The 14,663-nt window shown below is 41.5% G+C and overlaps 1 protein-coding gene and 1 non-coding gene across 3 annotated transcripts in view; both read right to left on the bottom strand.

The window, feature by feature from the left end:
* RMND1 (required for meiotic nuclear division 1 homolog) overlaps positions 1–14,663 on the bottom strand; it is a 44,935-nt gene that overhangs the window by 12,949 nt on the left and 17,323 nt on the right. For both annotated transcript variants that reach the window (XM_040448878.1, XM_040448877.1), the window contains exons 4-10: positions 14,580–14,655; positions 11,108–11,147; positions 8,648–8,748; positions 5,876–5,982; positions 4,932–4,996; positions 4,139–4,215; positions 1,661–1,781 (exon numbers count right to left, since the gene is read on the bottom strand). In XM_040448878.1, the coding sequence (XP_040304812.1) occupies positions 1,661–1,781; positions 4,139–4,215; positions 4,932–4,996; positions 5,876–5,982; positions 8,648–8,748; positions 11,108–11,147; positions 14,580–14,655 (587 nt within the window). The remainder of the gene's footprint in view (positions 1–1,660; positions 1,782–4,138; positions 4,216–4,931; positions 4,997–5,875; positions 5,983–8,647; positions 8,749–11,107; positions 11,148–14,579; positions 14,656–14,663) is intronic.
* LOC121013499 (U4 spliceosomal RNA) lies at positions 8,792–8,937 on the bottom strand. Its single transcript, XR_005782736.1, has one exon. It is a non-coding gene; the product is annotated as a U4 spliceosomal RNA (small nuclear RNA).

Below are 14,663 nucleotides of genomic sequence, written 5' to 3'. Positions count from 1 at the left end.
TGCGACTTATCCTAAAGGAATAACTAAAGAATGTTTGTGAAATGGAAAAGACTAAGAGAAATCTTGGAACATCACGAAGGAAAAAAAGAACAACAGAACGAACAAAACTAGAGGTAAATGCAATAGAATTTCCTTCTCCTCTTGAGTTTTCTGAATTACATTCGGCGGCTGAAGCAAAAATTGTAACACCGATGGAGTTGTCACAATGTCTGCGGAACAGTTAAGACAACGGTACTGTAAATGGTGGAGGGTAAAGGGATGTAAAGGGGGGTAGATTTCTACTCCTGACTTACTCTGGTCAAATGTCAAAACCAGCAGACTGATAAGCTATGCACGTATAATATAGTATCTAGAACAACCGCTAAATATCTGTGCTGAGAGACATAGTAAAAAATACAGAGATAGATAAACCAAAATGGAATCCCCAAAAATGTTTTAAGGAATGCACAGGAGGGCAGGGACTGATACAGGCAACAACTCGGATGGATCACAAAGGCATTACGCTCAGTGAAGACAGTTTTAAAAGTCGCACGCCGTGCGATTCTATTTATGTAACATTTTCAAAATGACAAAATTACGGAGACTAGATCACTCACGGGCAGGGGTTAGGGATGGTGGGGGAGGGGAGGCGGTGTGACTAGAAGGGGCAGCACAAGATCTCTGGTGACACAACAGCTCTGCGTCCCCGCACCACGTGGTCACGTGGACGTCAATGTAATAAAAGGTCACAGAACTACGTGCGTATGTCGCAAAACATCCATTTTCTTTTCCACCCTCCTTCCCCACCTCGTTTCTCTCTATCATGACCACCTCCACCCATCCCATCATTCTCTTGATGCCTATGTCTTCTCAGTTTTGCTTCATTTTGCTTCTAAATGCTTGCGTGATGGTTCTCACTGGATGGCTTCTTGCCCCGTACTCTCAGTGTATCTTTTTTTTTTTTTAAGTGTATTTACTTTGAGAGAGAGAGAGACAGACAGCAAGTGCGTGTACATGGGGGAGGGGCAGAGAGAGAGGGAGACAGAGCCAAGCAGGCTCCAGGCTGTCAGTGCAGAGCCCAACTCAGGGCTCAATCTCACAAACCATGAGATCATGACCTGAGCCACAATCAAGAGTTGGACGCTTAACCAACTGAGCCACCTAGGTGCCCCTCAACATATCTTAAATTTCACTCCTCCACTCCCCTTGACCCCACCTGTCTACGTACTGCCAGGTTCCTACCGGGCACTCGCAAGCAAACATCAGTCATCCTTGACTCTTCCCTTTCCTTGGCCTCCCATTATCAATTACTTGATTTGTCTTGGAAGGTTCTTTCTTGAATTCATTTCTTTTCTTGCTGCCACCAACACAGTTCTGGGACCCAAGAACTCTTGCTTGAGACTTGATGAGAGCTTGGAAAAGTAGGCCTCCAAACTCTCACTTATCTCATCTAGTCTGCAGAGCAAGTATCAGAATTTCCTTTGATGCAATAAAGAAAATTTCTGGAAACTGTACACAGCAGATGGGGAAGGGGAAATCTGGAGATCTGAATACAAGTCAAACAAGGTATTTCTTCCAAAACAGTGAAACACATTTACTTAAATTTCAAATTTCTCCTCACACAGTCACACAAATTATAAACAGTGTTGTGTCTTTCTCAGTGAAAGCATAAAATACATACCTTAACTCTACGAGTAATGCTAAGGAACTGACAAGTTTTATCATAAAGTTGTTCCAGGTTTTCTCTGTCCCAGTAGAAATCGGGAGTGATCAAGAAGTCTGAACTCAAGTTTATACGGTGTCTTAAAAAAACAGAAATTACAAAACTTTTTTTACCTTGAATGAAAAATCATAGTCTCTACTTTATTTCTTTTTACCTAGTACTTTATGAAAACATTTGTTAATGCTGACCGTGTTTCTGAGAAACACGTAAGTAAAAAAAATTTACATAAGAATTTCAAAATCTGCAACCAAATTACCTAAATCTTTAATATTATTTATGAAGTAATTAGAAAAAAAATCCCCTCATTTTGCTTTCATTCTGAGCTTTTTTCTGTTTTCATTAAAAATTTTTACAATATATACACGCTTTTTTTTTTTGTGGCTAGGTAATCATGTGGCTTAAAAATGACAGAAAAGGTACACTGACAAATCTCACTCCTATTCTTCTCCCTCTTTCCTTTTCTCCCACCCATAACGGGTAACCAATGTTAGCTTTATTCTTCCAGTGTTTGTGCAAACACTGGACAAGTATACACACACACATCCTTCAATATCTACCTTTTTGCATAGGAACCCTAAGATTACTTTTAAATGAAAATTTAAGGCATAGAAATAACACGTAAATGGTTGTTCACTATAAAAAAGAAAGCCCTAGAGAAGAACACAGAAAACAGTAGTCAGCCCTCTTACCCTAAAACACAACTCAAATCCTTTAGGCCCTGCGAATGCTTTGCTGTGTCCTTCCAGACCTTTCCTGTGCATACATTCATGTATGCGTGTGCACATATAAACATATATTTGTAGCACGATACATATCAAGATAAAGATGAATATTTATTTTTGTTTGTCTTACAAACTGGATAATACTATACATAATTTGGATTTAAGTTTTCACCCAATGTAACTTGCCATGTATCTATCAGAGATTTACCATGTTCCTTTTACTAATACACAAGCACTTTTATTATAAAGAGAAGAAAACTTAGGATAAGGACAGTAGGACTCTATAGAAACTGCTCACAAACCTAAATATATTTAACTCTAACTTCTGAGTTTTGATACTATTATAATCTGCCGTATCAAATTCTGCTTGTGTTACCAGAGAAGAGGATAGAAGAATCTCTCTACCCCACTTCTTGGAAAACTCAAGGCTTCATTCACATGTGCTGCCCGGATGCTCCCGATGAGTGGGCTTTTATTTTGCTGGCTTCCTGAATAAGGGCCCCTGAGCTATGAGAAATGCATAGATGATGAAATCCTGGAGCACTTCTCTCCAAGCCAATCTCTACGGAGAATGTGGAAAACAGCTCTCAAACTACGTACAACGATCTCGAGTAGCTCACGCCATATACTCCGAGGGACAAAACACCACTGCCTGGTGAGAATAAGGCCAGGATGCAGGGTGTTTCGTTCCAGGAATCCTGGGAGAATTACAAAGATGAAATAAACGGGAAACCTTTCCAGAAACTTATTTAAAATGATGCATTGATGTATTTCGCCAATTTTAAGATCCAGTTCTTTCCCATCTCTGAAAACGGAAGGCATCTTTAAAAAATGATGTCTTACGGGCGGCAGTTGTGACTTAGTGGCCATTGCTTTAATTTCCCGTATGCTTCCTTTTTATGTACGCCCAAGAGGGAATGTGACGGAATCTACACCCAAATAAGGCTAAAAGTTATTTCGGTGTAAATGTTAATTCTGTGATAAAAAAGCATCGTATCATAGTTTAACTGGCAGCACTTGTCTCTGTTTCCCGCATATATAGGAATTAAAGTAAAATATATTATTTAAAATAGTATTTATAATATTTATAAAATAAATATATTTTAATTCCAACGTAATTTGTAATGTTATATTAGGTGTACAATACGGTGACTCAACAATTCTATACGTTACTCTGCGCTCATCGTAAGTGTACTCTCAATCCCCTCACCCAGCTCCTCTCTGGCAACCATCTGTTCTCTACAGTTAAGAGTCTGTTTTTTGGTTTGTGTCTTTCTGTCCTCTGTTCATTTGTTTTGTTTCCTAAACTCCACAAATGAGTGAAATCATACGGTATTTGTCTTTCCCTGACTAGCTTTATTTTGCTTAGCGCTATGCTCTCTAGATGCAATAAGATGGTTTTCCTGGGAATTCCTGTCACCCAAATTCTAGAATATACCTTTCTCCCTACAGAGAACATCTCCTGTGCCCCGTACGGAGGTTGACTGTGGATGGATCAGGATCTCTGTGCACATGCGGAACCTCATGCAGTGCGGTCCCTAATGTAGCCCCAGGGCTCCTGACCAGGAAGGTTCTGCCTGCTTATTTATCCAGGAGATAAATATAGCTGCAATTCCCATAAGGGTACGTGGTTGCTTTTTATTCTACAATTACAGGAGTGTTTCCTTCAGACTGTTAAATATATAAATTACTTTATTTACAGAGAAAATTCTACCTCAGGGCAAAGAGTTCACCCATTTTCTGCATAACTTCTTGATGAGATAGTTTCACTTTCTTCCCAGCTTTTAAAGCCTATTTGGGAGGGAAAAAAATACATACGTACATACATGTGTATCTCTCCAACAAGTCACAGGACCAAACAGCACATTCTAAAGCAGCCACTGACTCCACGTAAAGGACTGTCTTGGATGCCACTCTCAGTCATTTCTCTTTGAAATTCAAAATCTTATTAAGTAGAAATTTTACATTCCCTTGTCCCACCTCTAGGATCTACATTCCTAACCTCTTACTGAGAAAGCAGGGCCTCTTACCCCAAGAATAATTCAATTATTCATTCAAGTAAAAAACAAAATCACAGTAAACATGAGTGTTAGTGTATTTTGATATAACTTTACATGTAGTTTTCAAGCCACTATTTGTCTCATAATTCAGCAAAACACTTTTCAATCAAGAAAACTGGTCATAATCCTGTTCCTTAGAGGGGACAGAGCTCACTTCTCAAAAAATACAGTTACATTAAAATTACTACACCATCAGAAGAAAGTAATTAGACTTTTAAGTTTTAAAAAGTAAAAACAAAAACAAAAAACAAAAAACAAAAAAAAACAGCATAAAATTTTTTTATTTTATATGTAACGAGTGTTCTGTTTTTGCTTAAATTCAGTGTAGGTTTTCCAGTGTTTGTTACTACTTTATTGCACTCCTAAATATATTGTTGGGTGGGAAATTTGTATTTTTCCCAAACAGAAATCAATCCTTGAAAACAATCATAACATTGGTATAATTACCTCTGGAATTGACTGAATAGACTCAACAAATTTGTCCAGTGATGCCTCCCAAATAGCCAGTTTCACTGGGGGAAAAAAATAACAATGAAACTTTTTTTTATCATCATACTCCTGTTTCTACAAAACGCATAATGAATTGCACAGGACCTCTACCGCCATTGCAGCCCAGTTTAAGAAGCACATGTGTTAACAATGTGACACTGAAACTTAAGAATAGTTACCATCACACAGGGGAGCACTGAGCACTCTGCCATGTTGGCAGACCAAAGTGACACCTGGCACAATTCCTGACTTTCTAACACTGGATCTCAGAAACCCAGGACTATGAGGTCCACCCTGAAGGGAAGTGTGGCTGTGCAGGGGGGGCAGGACCCAGGCCTTCCTGGCCATTCGAGGGCCCCCTACTCTTCTCGGGGCAGTGTGTAAAGCTCACGAGTCCCGGAAGACTCCGGGAGCGGTGGACGGGCCATGCCAGGCATGGCTGCAAATCTCTCAGAGAACTTCTAGTTTTACTCAGGTGCATGGATCTCCCAGAAAAAACTGAGAGCCACTGTGGCTCTCTGTCCCACTCCCGTGAGGAACTGGGTGCACTTTTCTACAGAGGCCTGCGCCCAGTCACAGCGGGCTTTCTCTGCCCGGATTACAGACAACCTGAGAGTAACAACCACATAGAAGAAGAGAGGGACACAAAGGGAAAAACAATACTACAAAAAATATTTTTGGAGAGGGCAAGCTTTATTGAAAGAATTAATAAAGAATGAGTAGCTTCAGCAGATACTCTGTTCCCTGTATACTATACGTTCTTTTCTCTTGGGAGGAAAAGAAATGCTAAAGCTTTGCCGAGTGTTCTGTGAAACATGCCTAAATCCTTACTAAATGGTTAAGCTTCCTTTGATGAAATGAAAACTATGCAACATATTCTCGGATAAGTAGCAATAACTTACCTGAAAGACAAAGGGCGTTTGAGAAAGCAAATTTCTCTAGAATGGTGTCATCTAAATCTAGCTCCGAATTTAACCTGATTTCCCCTCTATGAAGTTTTGACTGTCCCCTGTGAGAAGAAAATTAAAAAAAAAAAAGGTATAAATCTTAAAAAGCACTTTAATTTTTTGCATTCTTTCTTCTTCAATTTTTTTATTTTGAAAAAGTCACTTTACACTCTTTCTAGAGGTCATTTTGGCAATTTATACCAAGAGTCTTGTAAATGTTCTTATACCCTTTGATCCAAGTAATTCCATTTCTAGGAATTTATCCTAAGGAAATAATAAAAAATGCAAAGGAAGATCTGTGTACGAAAAACTTTTATGGTTAAATGTTTAACAGTAAAAAACTAGGAAAAAAAATTAATGTTCAATAGGAGAATGGTTCATTTATATGAAGTCCACAGAGCAAAAATCAGCAAGCATGTTTTGATATTTCGTAGAAAGGGAATACAATGATCACAATAAATTGCTAACTGATAAAAGGCTGCTCATACACACAGACTGTGATCTAAAATCACACTGACATGGTGGGAAGGGCGAGGGAGATGGGGAAGTGGTGAAAAACTGAGGTTACATGTGAGGACTTTGGGGGGGCTGGGCAGTGACGAAAGGGTGTGAATTTGGGAACATACGTGTCACAAGCAAACAGGAAAAGAAGAGGGTAAACCATCACAGAGGATGGGAGGCAAGAGACGGACAAAGCGGTGGACAAGGAGGCCGGACGGGAGGGCAGCGAGGCAGAATCTGCTGACAAGCTCAGGTGGAGAGAGAAAGAAAAGACAAGAAAGCAGAGTCGACAGGATGCTTTAATGAAGGAGCTTGGCCAATGTCACAGCACCGCACAAGGCAGCCAAGAGCTGGAATCACTGGCAGGACTCATGAAACAACTAATTGACAAAACCCAATTATGGAATCTGGGATTCAAAGAGATCCCAGTTGGGGATTTCACTCCTCCACAGACCATAAGGGAATACCTGTGCACACGTGTGCGTGTGCGCGCACAGGGGCACACATGTCTGTCGGTGCCTAGTAAGGAACCGTTTGATAGGGAAGTAGAGCACAGAAGGGAAGTTCGTGGGAACCATAACCACAAGACCAAGTGCTTAATAATAACAATTAATACAATTCTTTAAGAAAATTTTTTTAATGTTTATTTCAGAGAGAGCACATGAGCACACACACACGCGCACACGCTCGAGTCGGGGAGGGGCAGAGAGAGGGAGACACGGAATCCAAAGCAGGCTGCAGGGTCTGAGCCGTCAGCATAGAGCCTGATGGCCCGAAGTGGGGCCTGAACTCTCGAACCCTGAGATCACTGAAGTCGGACACGCAACTGACTGAGTCACCCAGGCGCCCCTCAAATTAATAAAATTCTAGGGCGCCTGGGTGGCTCAGTCAGTTGCGTGTCTGACTTCAGCTCAGGTCATGATCTCACAGTCGGTGAGTTCAAGCCCCGCGACTGGCTCTGTGCTGACAGCTCAGAGTCTGGAGCCTATTTCAGATTCTGTGTCTCCATCTCTCTCTGAACCTCCCCCGTTCATGCTCTGTCTCAAAAAAATCAATAAAGGTTAAAAAAATTAAAAAAAAAAAAATAAATAAAAATAAAATTAATAAAATTCTATTAGTTCTTCATTTGTTGTGTCTCTCAGGTTCACGTCCTCACTTTCAAGTGCATCCACTCTGGGCCCAGGCCCTCACTTACTCGTCCGGTGCCCTTGGGCAGGACAAAACATCTCTGAACCTCGTCCCGAAAACTAGTTAACGTCATTTGGAGGGTTTTTGTCAGGATACATGAAAGGATGCGTGGAAAGCACTTAGAACAGTGCTGGCCCCGGGGCGAGTAGTTCGCCTTTGCCGGCTATTATTACTTAGCTCCGATCCCATCTGGTCTTTCTAGGGCTCGCTGGTGTCTCTTCCAATTTTCCTAAAGCTCTGCTCTCATCACTTCCTCTAATACACAGGATTCTTCTCTCCATATTCCACTAGACAGGTAACTCCAGGCCTTTCAGTCTTGTTCACACGGCCTCTTCTCTCTGTTCTGACATCTTTTCATCTTTCCCTGCTTGCTGAGACAGGACAATCAGCTGGTATGTTGCCTACCCACTCATCTTCTCTGAGGATGCTGTCAGGCCCACACTTCCTGCAGACACCCCCATTTCTGTAAGTAAGTCTCTTAATTCACACCCTCGTCCAAACTCAAAACCAGCAGGGAAAAAAATGGACTTACTCATGAGGACCTTTACTATAATAACCCGATAGGTTCATTCTGATGAAGGCATAGTACTTTTGAGGAAGGTTATGCTATCCACTTGTTTTTGTTTGTTTGTTTTTTTAATATTTATTTTTGAGAGACAGAGAGACAGAGCACAAGCAGGGGAGGAGCAGACAGAGAAGAAGGCACAGAATCCGAAGCAGGCTCCAGGCTCCGAGCTGACAGCACAAAGCCGGACAAAGGGCTCGAACCCACGAACCGTGAGATCATGACCTGAGCTGAAGTCGGACGCTTAACCAACTGGGCCACCTCGGCGCCCCTCTACTACGTGTAGCCTGACAAGTTAAAAAAATTATGTTTACCTACGAATATTTATCATATCGTCTAGGCTTTGTATCTGTACCAGTAACTTTTTTTTCTTAAAATGAGTCTCCAAATGTGCAAGTTGTTTATTGTCTCCACTGCTTCCAGTCTAGTAATTCCAAGTGCCCTTTTTGTAAACGTGATAAAATGTTGCTCACTCTGTTTTGATGTAGTTAAGCTCTTCATTCTCCCAGTGCACCAGTGCGATTTCATAGGGCTGGATTTCATGTTTTTCTAAGACTTGCATCACATGCTTCATCTAGAAGAAAATGAAAAGTAAGTAACCTGAAATTATACCTGATCCTCTCCGTACAGAACTATGTCATAGTGTTAAGGGTTATAACATTTGTCATTACGTTTGGTGACATTTCTTCTGTTTAGTTTTTAATTAGCAATAATCATGCCTCGGATAAACCTCACTGGCCACTCACTGCCACTGTGCAAAGCTCTTCTGATTAGTTTTTTTTTTTTTTTTCCCAACGTTTATTTATTTTTGGGACAGAGAGAGACAGAGCATGAACGGGGGAGGGGCAGAGAGAGAGGGAGACACAGAATCGGAAACAGGCTCCAGGCTCTGAGCCATCAGCCCAGAGCCCGACGCGGGGCTCGAACTCACGGACCGCGAGATCGTGACCTGGCTGAAGTCGGACGCTTAACCGACTGCGCCACCCAGGTGCCCCTCTTCTGATTAGTTTTTAAGGAAAAGGCAAATTTGTTGTGATATTAAACTCATCGGAATAATATATTAACTTGTTTTCACATTTAGAAAACACACTAGCATAAAGAAAATTAAAATTATCATGTTCCACAACCCAAAGAAAACCACGAGTTTTATGGTTTGTATCTGTGAAATCTTTTTAAAAATGTGTAAGTCCCATACTTATAAAAATTTAAACAACATAAAGGTATAAAGTAATAATCTCTCTCCGCTCTCCTGAATTCTTAATCCCCAAAGAAAACCCTAATTTGCTGCATATCCTTCCAGACTTTTAAAAATACGTGGTTTTTTTTTTATATGAAATTAGATCACACTATGCATGTAAACATTTTCAATGCTACTCTCCTTAATGCAGAAACCGCAATTTATTTAACCTTCCTCAATGTCCGTCCACAGATTATTCCTACTCTTGAGACACTATTACAAGGTTGCAAATGCACCATCCTTATGTATCTTTGTGGTCTGATGGGGTTATGTCCTCAGGAATTGCTAGATCAAAAGACATGTACACTTACTATTTTGATAAATGTTGCTAAACTGCTCTCTAAAACGGTTTTTCCAATTTTAGAATCTAAACATTTAAGAAAACATTTTTTTTTTTGAAGTAAGCTTCACGCCCAGCACAGAGCCCAAAGTGGGACTTAAACTCATGATCCGGAGGTCAAGACCTGAGCTGAGATCAAGAGTCGGATACTTAACCGACTGAGCCACCCAGGTGTCCTCAGCATTCTTAAAAAATACTGGGTTGGGGCGCCTGGGTGGCGCAGTCGGTTAAGCGTCCGACTTCAGCCAGGTCACGATCTCGCGGTCCGTGAGTTCGAGCCCCGCGTCAGGCTCTGGCTGATGGCTCAGAGCCTGGAGCCTGTTTCCGATTCTGTGTCTCCCTCTCTCTCTGCCCCTCCCCCGTTCATGCTCTGTCTCTCTCTGTCCCAAAGAAAATAAATAAACGTTGAAAAAAAAAAAAAAAAAAAAATACTGGGTATTACCAGCCTTTTACATTTCTGCCACTTCAAACAGCCAATTTTTCTTATATTTATTAGTCATTTATATTTCCTTTTCTTCAGGAAACCCCACCTTACCACCGCCGTGTGTGTGTGTGTGTGTAGTGGGGGTGTATTTCCTTTTAGTAAAAGTGGGATTTTATGAGGCATATTTTTTTAACTAACCCTGATATTATAATGGTTATATTTTATAATCTGCTTCTTAAATTTAATTAGGCAATTTCCTAGGAACAGATATTTTTCTACATAATTTTTAAGAACTGCGGTATCACCTAGGGAGGTATCTGACAAACTTCCTACCATTACGTACTTCGGTTATTTCTCATTTTGCTACTGTAAACGGTACGCCGATGAACATTTCTGTACATCACTTACCATGCGTAACTGCAATTACTTCCTCTGGATAACATTCTAAATGTAAAACTTTGTTGAGTTAAATATGAAGCTTTGATCTGTATTATCAAACTACCTCTAAGAAGGTTACAGTAAACAAACTGTGATCAAGATAATGAAGAAATTGTTTCCTGTGAGTGAGAAAGTTCTAGAAAACTTGATGTGAAGTAAGACCTCAGTGCAGTCAAATGCCAGTGAACTGTGATTCACTTTGTAGATTATCATGTACAAAGTGTAACTAACTTCTTTCTGTCTGCGTTGTAGCTAGGCTGTTCTAATTCTTCACAAATTACTATCAGCCCAGAGGATGGAAAATGGAGGAAACTTATAAGCCAAAATATAATCATTTTAGAAGACAAACGTGCTGGGATCAATCACATAATGCAGAGCATGTAAGCTGTGGATTTCCTGTTAATTCATCTTCCAGTGGCTCAGATTAATGAGTGATGATTAACAATTTTTTTCTCAGAAAAACTTTTACACTTTTATACTTTATATATACTTACAGTTTTGTCTTTCACATTCCAGAACACAGCAGCTCCTTCTCTGATTTAAAAGAATAAAAGAATCAATTAACAGTGGAATACGTTAAGGCCATATGTAAAGCCATGCTTAGGTAGCTTCTAGAATATATCCCAAAGGCAATTTTTACAAATGTGATTACTTATTTGACATTATGGTCCCTAGATGATTTGCTAAAACAAAAGAGCCATTACTGAGCTTTTGATACAACCTGAGCTCCCCCAAATTCATGATTTCTCACATGGTTTGCAGAATAAATAACTCTTATTGTAATACTATATAATTTCATGGATCTGAACTGTTTCATACCTTGTTCAATTCTGATGTACAGAAATCAGAATAAGGAAATTTTTGAGACCCGTCTTAGCTCTCATTAGGCAGATTCTGCTATAGGAAAAGAATAAAGGATCATGCTTTTAATAGTTGTGGAATGAAGAGACTGATATAAATTAAAGCCAAAGATGGCTAAGAGCGCCCACAGAATAATGCCACCCATCCTTACAGTGCTTGGACAACAGTGAAGCCACAGGAGGCCTCTGGACCTAGTTCTGGCTTTGAAAGAATTTAAGGTCCAACTTGTTTCGATTCCTGAAGTCTGACACACTGAGCTATTTTTGGTAGTAACTAAAAAGAGAGCGAGAGTGAGAGCAAGAGAGAGAGAGAGAGAAAGGTATGGCTCTTTTCTTCCTGGAGGAAGGAAAGGTGGAATTGAAAGGCAGGTAAAAATACGGTGGCTTCCTACCATTCTTCAAACATTTCTTTTTTTTTTTTTAATTTAAGAAAATTTTTTTTGTTTATTTTGAAAGAGCGTGCATGTGTGTGCATGAGCAGGAGAGGGGCAGAGAGAGAGGAAAGAGAGAATCCCAAGCAGGCTCCATGCTGTCAGCCCAGAGCCCGATGTGGGGCTTGATCCCACGAACGGTGAGATCATGCCCTGAGCCGAAATCACCCAGCCGACTGAGCCATCCAGGCACCCCTCATTCTTCAAGGATTTCTTAAGCGAAGTGCTTAGCCTATGTGTGGGTCTGGGCTTAGCATCTGGGATACAAAGATGAGTATGGTCTGGTTCCTACCCTCACGGAACTCCCAACTTAGAAAAGACCGACAGGCCTCCAGCTGCAGTCCCACGTGGTGAGTGCCCTGAGAGGTATGCAGGGCACACGCTGAGACGTACACGGGAGGACACAGTTCCCACGGACGAGCAGGGCTAGCCGAAGGAGCAAACGAGAGGCGGCGATACGGCCGAGGGAACGTCCTGGGCTCAGGGAGAGGGCGTGAGGGAGCAGGGCAACATCTCAGAACAAACAGCTAATTGTCTGCAATGCGGTTGTGGACGTGGGCAAGTACTGGGCAATCAGGTCGGAGAGGCAGGGAGGAGCCAATCCTGTGCCATGACAGGAGTCTGGTCAAGCTCCGCAGAATTTCTGGCAGGAGAGTGTAGTGATGAGAAAAAACGATCCTGCCCACAGACTGGCGGTGGGGTGAGATGGCAGGCAGGGGGCCGGGCAGCAAGCTGCGGCCACCAGCTGGTGGAGGGGACAGAAGGTGGATGCGATTGCCCCTTAAGCCACAGCTAGAGCATTAGCAGTTCAGAGCAGCCCCTCCAGGCAGATGAGAGGGGCTGGAAAGAGCGCCCCTCTTTTGGAGCTGTGCTGTGCGGTGCGGTCTCAGGCCATGCGAGCTACTGAGCACTTGAAACGTGCCCGGTCCACGCTGAGAGATGCTGGAAATGTACAACACACACTGGGTTTCAAAGGCTTAGTACGAAGAGTGTAAAAATCTCATTAATTACTGACTGGTTACATGCGGGAATGACAGCATTGTAGACATGCTGGGTTAAATAAAATACATTATTAAAATTAATTTTGCACAATATATATTGTTACCGGTGTTCAGAAGTAAATCTTTTTTTTTCACCTTTTAAACATGTGGCTACTAGAAAATGTATCATTACATACGGGGCTTGCATTTGTGGCTTGCATTGTATTTCCACTGGATGGTGCCGATCTAGAGGCCCTCAGACAACCAAATTCCTCACCTGAGTCAAAGGGGATGCTATTCTACTTGGACCAAATGTTGATTATCTCCTAAGTTACTTAATAAAGGAAGGTAAGGTTCAGCCACCTGGCTGGCTCAGTCAGTAGAATGCACGACTCTTGATCTCGGAGTTAAGTTCAAGCTGAATGATGGGTGTAGAGATTACTTAAACATACATAAAAAAGGAAGGTAAAGGGGCGCCTGGGTGGCTCGGTCGGTTAAACGTCTGACTTCGGGTCAGGTCGTGATCTCACAGTTCATGGGTTTGAGCCCCACATCGGGCTCTGTGCTGACAGCTCGGAGCCTGGAGCCTGCTTCGGATTCTGTGTCTCCCTCTCTCTCTGCTCCTCCCTGCTCACATGCTCTCTCTCTCTCAAAAATAAAGATTAAAAAAAAAAATTAAAAAAAAAAAAAAAAAAAAAAAAGGAAGGTAAGGCATTGACAGGAACCAAGCTGGAGCTCCAGTTATCAACTACGAAGACTGGTATCACAGACATTTCATCAAAGTTTGGGTTCTTATCGATGTTCCTTGTGTTTCCGTTCTACACAGAACAGTCCCATGACTGTGGGTAATTCCCTTAATCCCTCTCACCCTCAGTTTCCTCAGCTGCAAAATGAGAATAACAGACCTTCTTTAAGAGCTGTGGGGATAATATGAAATTATTTTCAGTGGTTCCTATTATCATAACCATTCTCACTCAGCAACTCTGGACAATTTGGTATTAAAACAACCTTTAAGCGGCGCCTGGGTGGCTCAGTCGGTTGAGTGTCCGACTTCAGCTCAGGTCATAATCTCATGGCCCATGAGTTTGAGCCCCACGTCAGGCTCTGTGCTGACAGCTCTGAGTCTGGAGCCTGCTTCGGATTCTGTGTCTCCCTCTCTCTCTCTCTCTCTCTCTCTCTCTCTCTCTGCCCCTCCCCCGCTCATGCTCTCCGTCTCAAAAATAAATAAATATTAAAAAAAAGAAAAAAAAAAAAACCTTTAAATAAAATTAATAACTATAACGTGAGTCAGGGTCCCAGGCTAAAGTCTCTGGAGAGGTAAGGTGGTCTAAAACTTTAACCAAAGAGCTACAGAAGGAGGAAAAAAGAAGAAAAGATAGCAGAGTAGTAGCATGAGTCTGATAAGGGGCACTGAAGATGAATGGAAGGCAAGGTACTTTTATGTATTCTTAGTGAACAAAAATCTAGATTTACAGATAAAGGCAAGCCATGAAAAAACTGTTTCATAAGAGACTTCACCAGAAAATTCCTAAAGCTGACAAAGTCTCCTAGATGAAATAACAATTAAAGGAGAAGTTTAAATCACAGGTAAATTTTGAACACATTTACTATTAAGGGAGGAGGTACACCCTCAAGTTTAAAGACCAGTGTCTGACCACAAGCCCATCTCCCAGTAGAGCTGTTCTCTCCTCTTACCTGAAGAAGAATATTGTTCCAGGATCACCTTCTTTCGCAGAATGTTCCACACCCATCACCAAAATATTTGCTGCATCTGTGATA

Source organism: Herpailurus yagouaroundi, unplaced genomic scaffold (genome assembly GCF_014898765.1).
Source record: "Herpailurus yagouaroundi ecotype Mexico unplaced genomic scaffold, PumYag 198, whole genome shotgun sequence".
NCBI lineage: Eukaryota > Metazoa > Chordata > Mammalia > Carnivora > Felidae > Herpailurus > Herpailurus yagouaroundi.
Note: the sequence above shows the minus strand (reverse complement) of the source record. Positions and strands in the feature narration are given on the sequence as shown.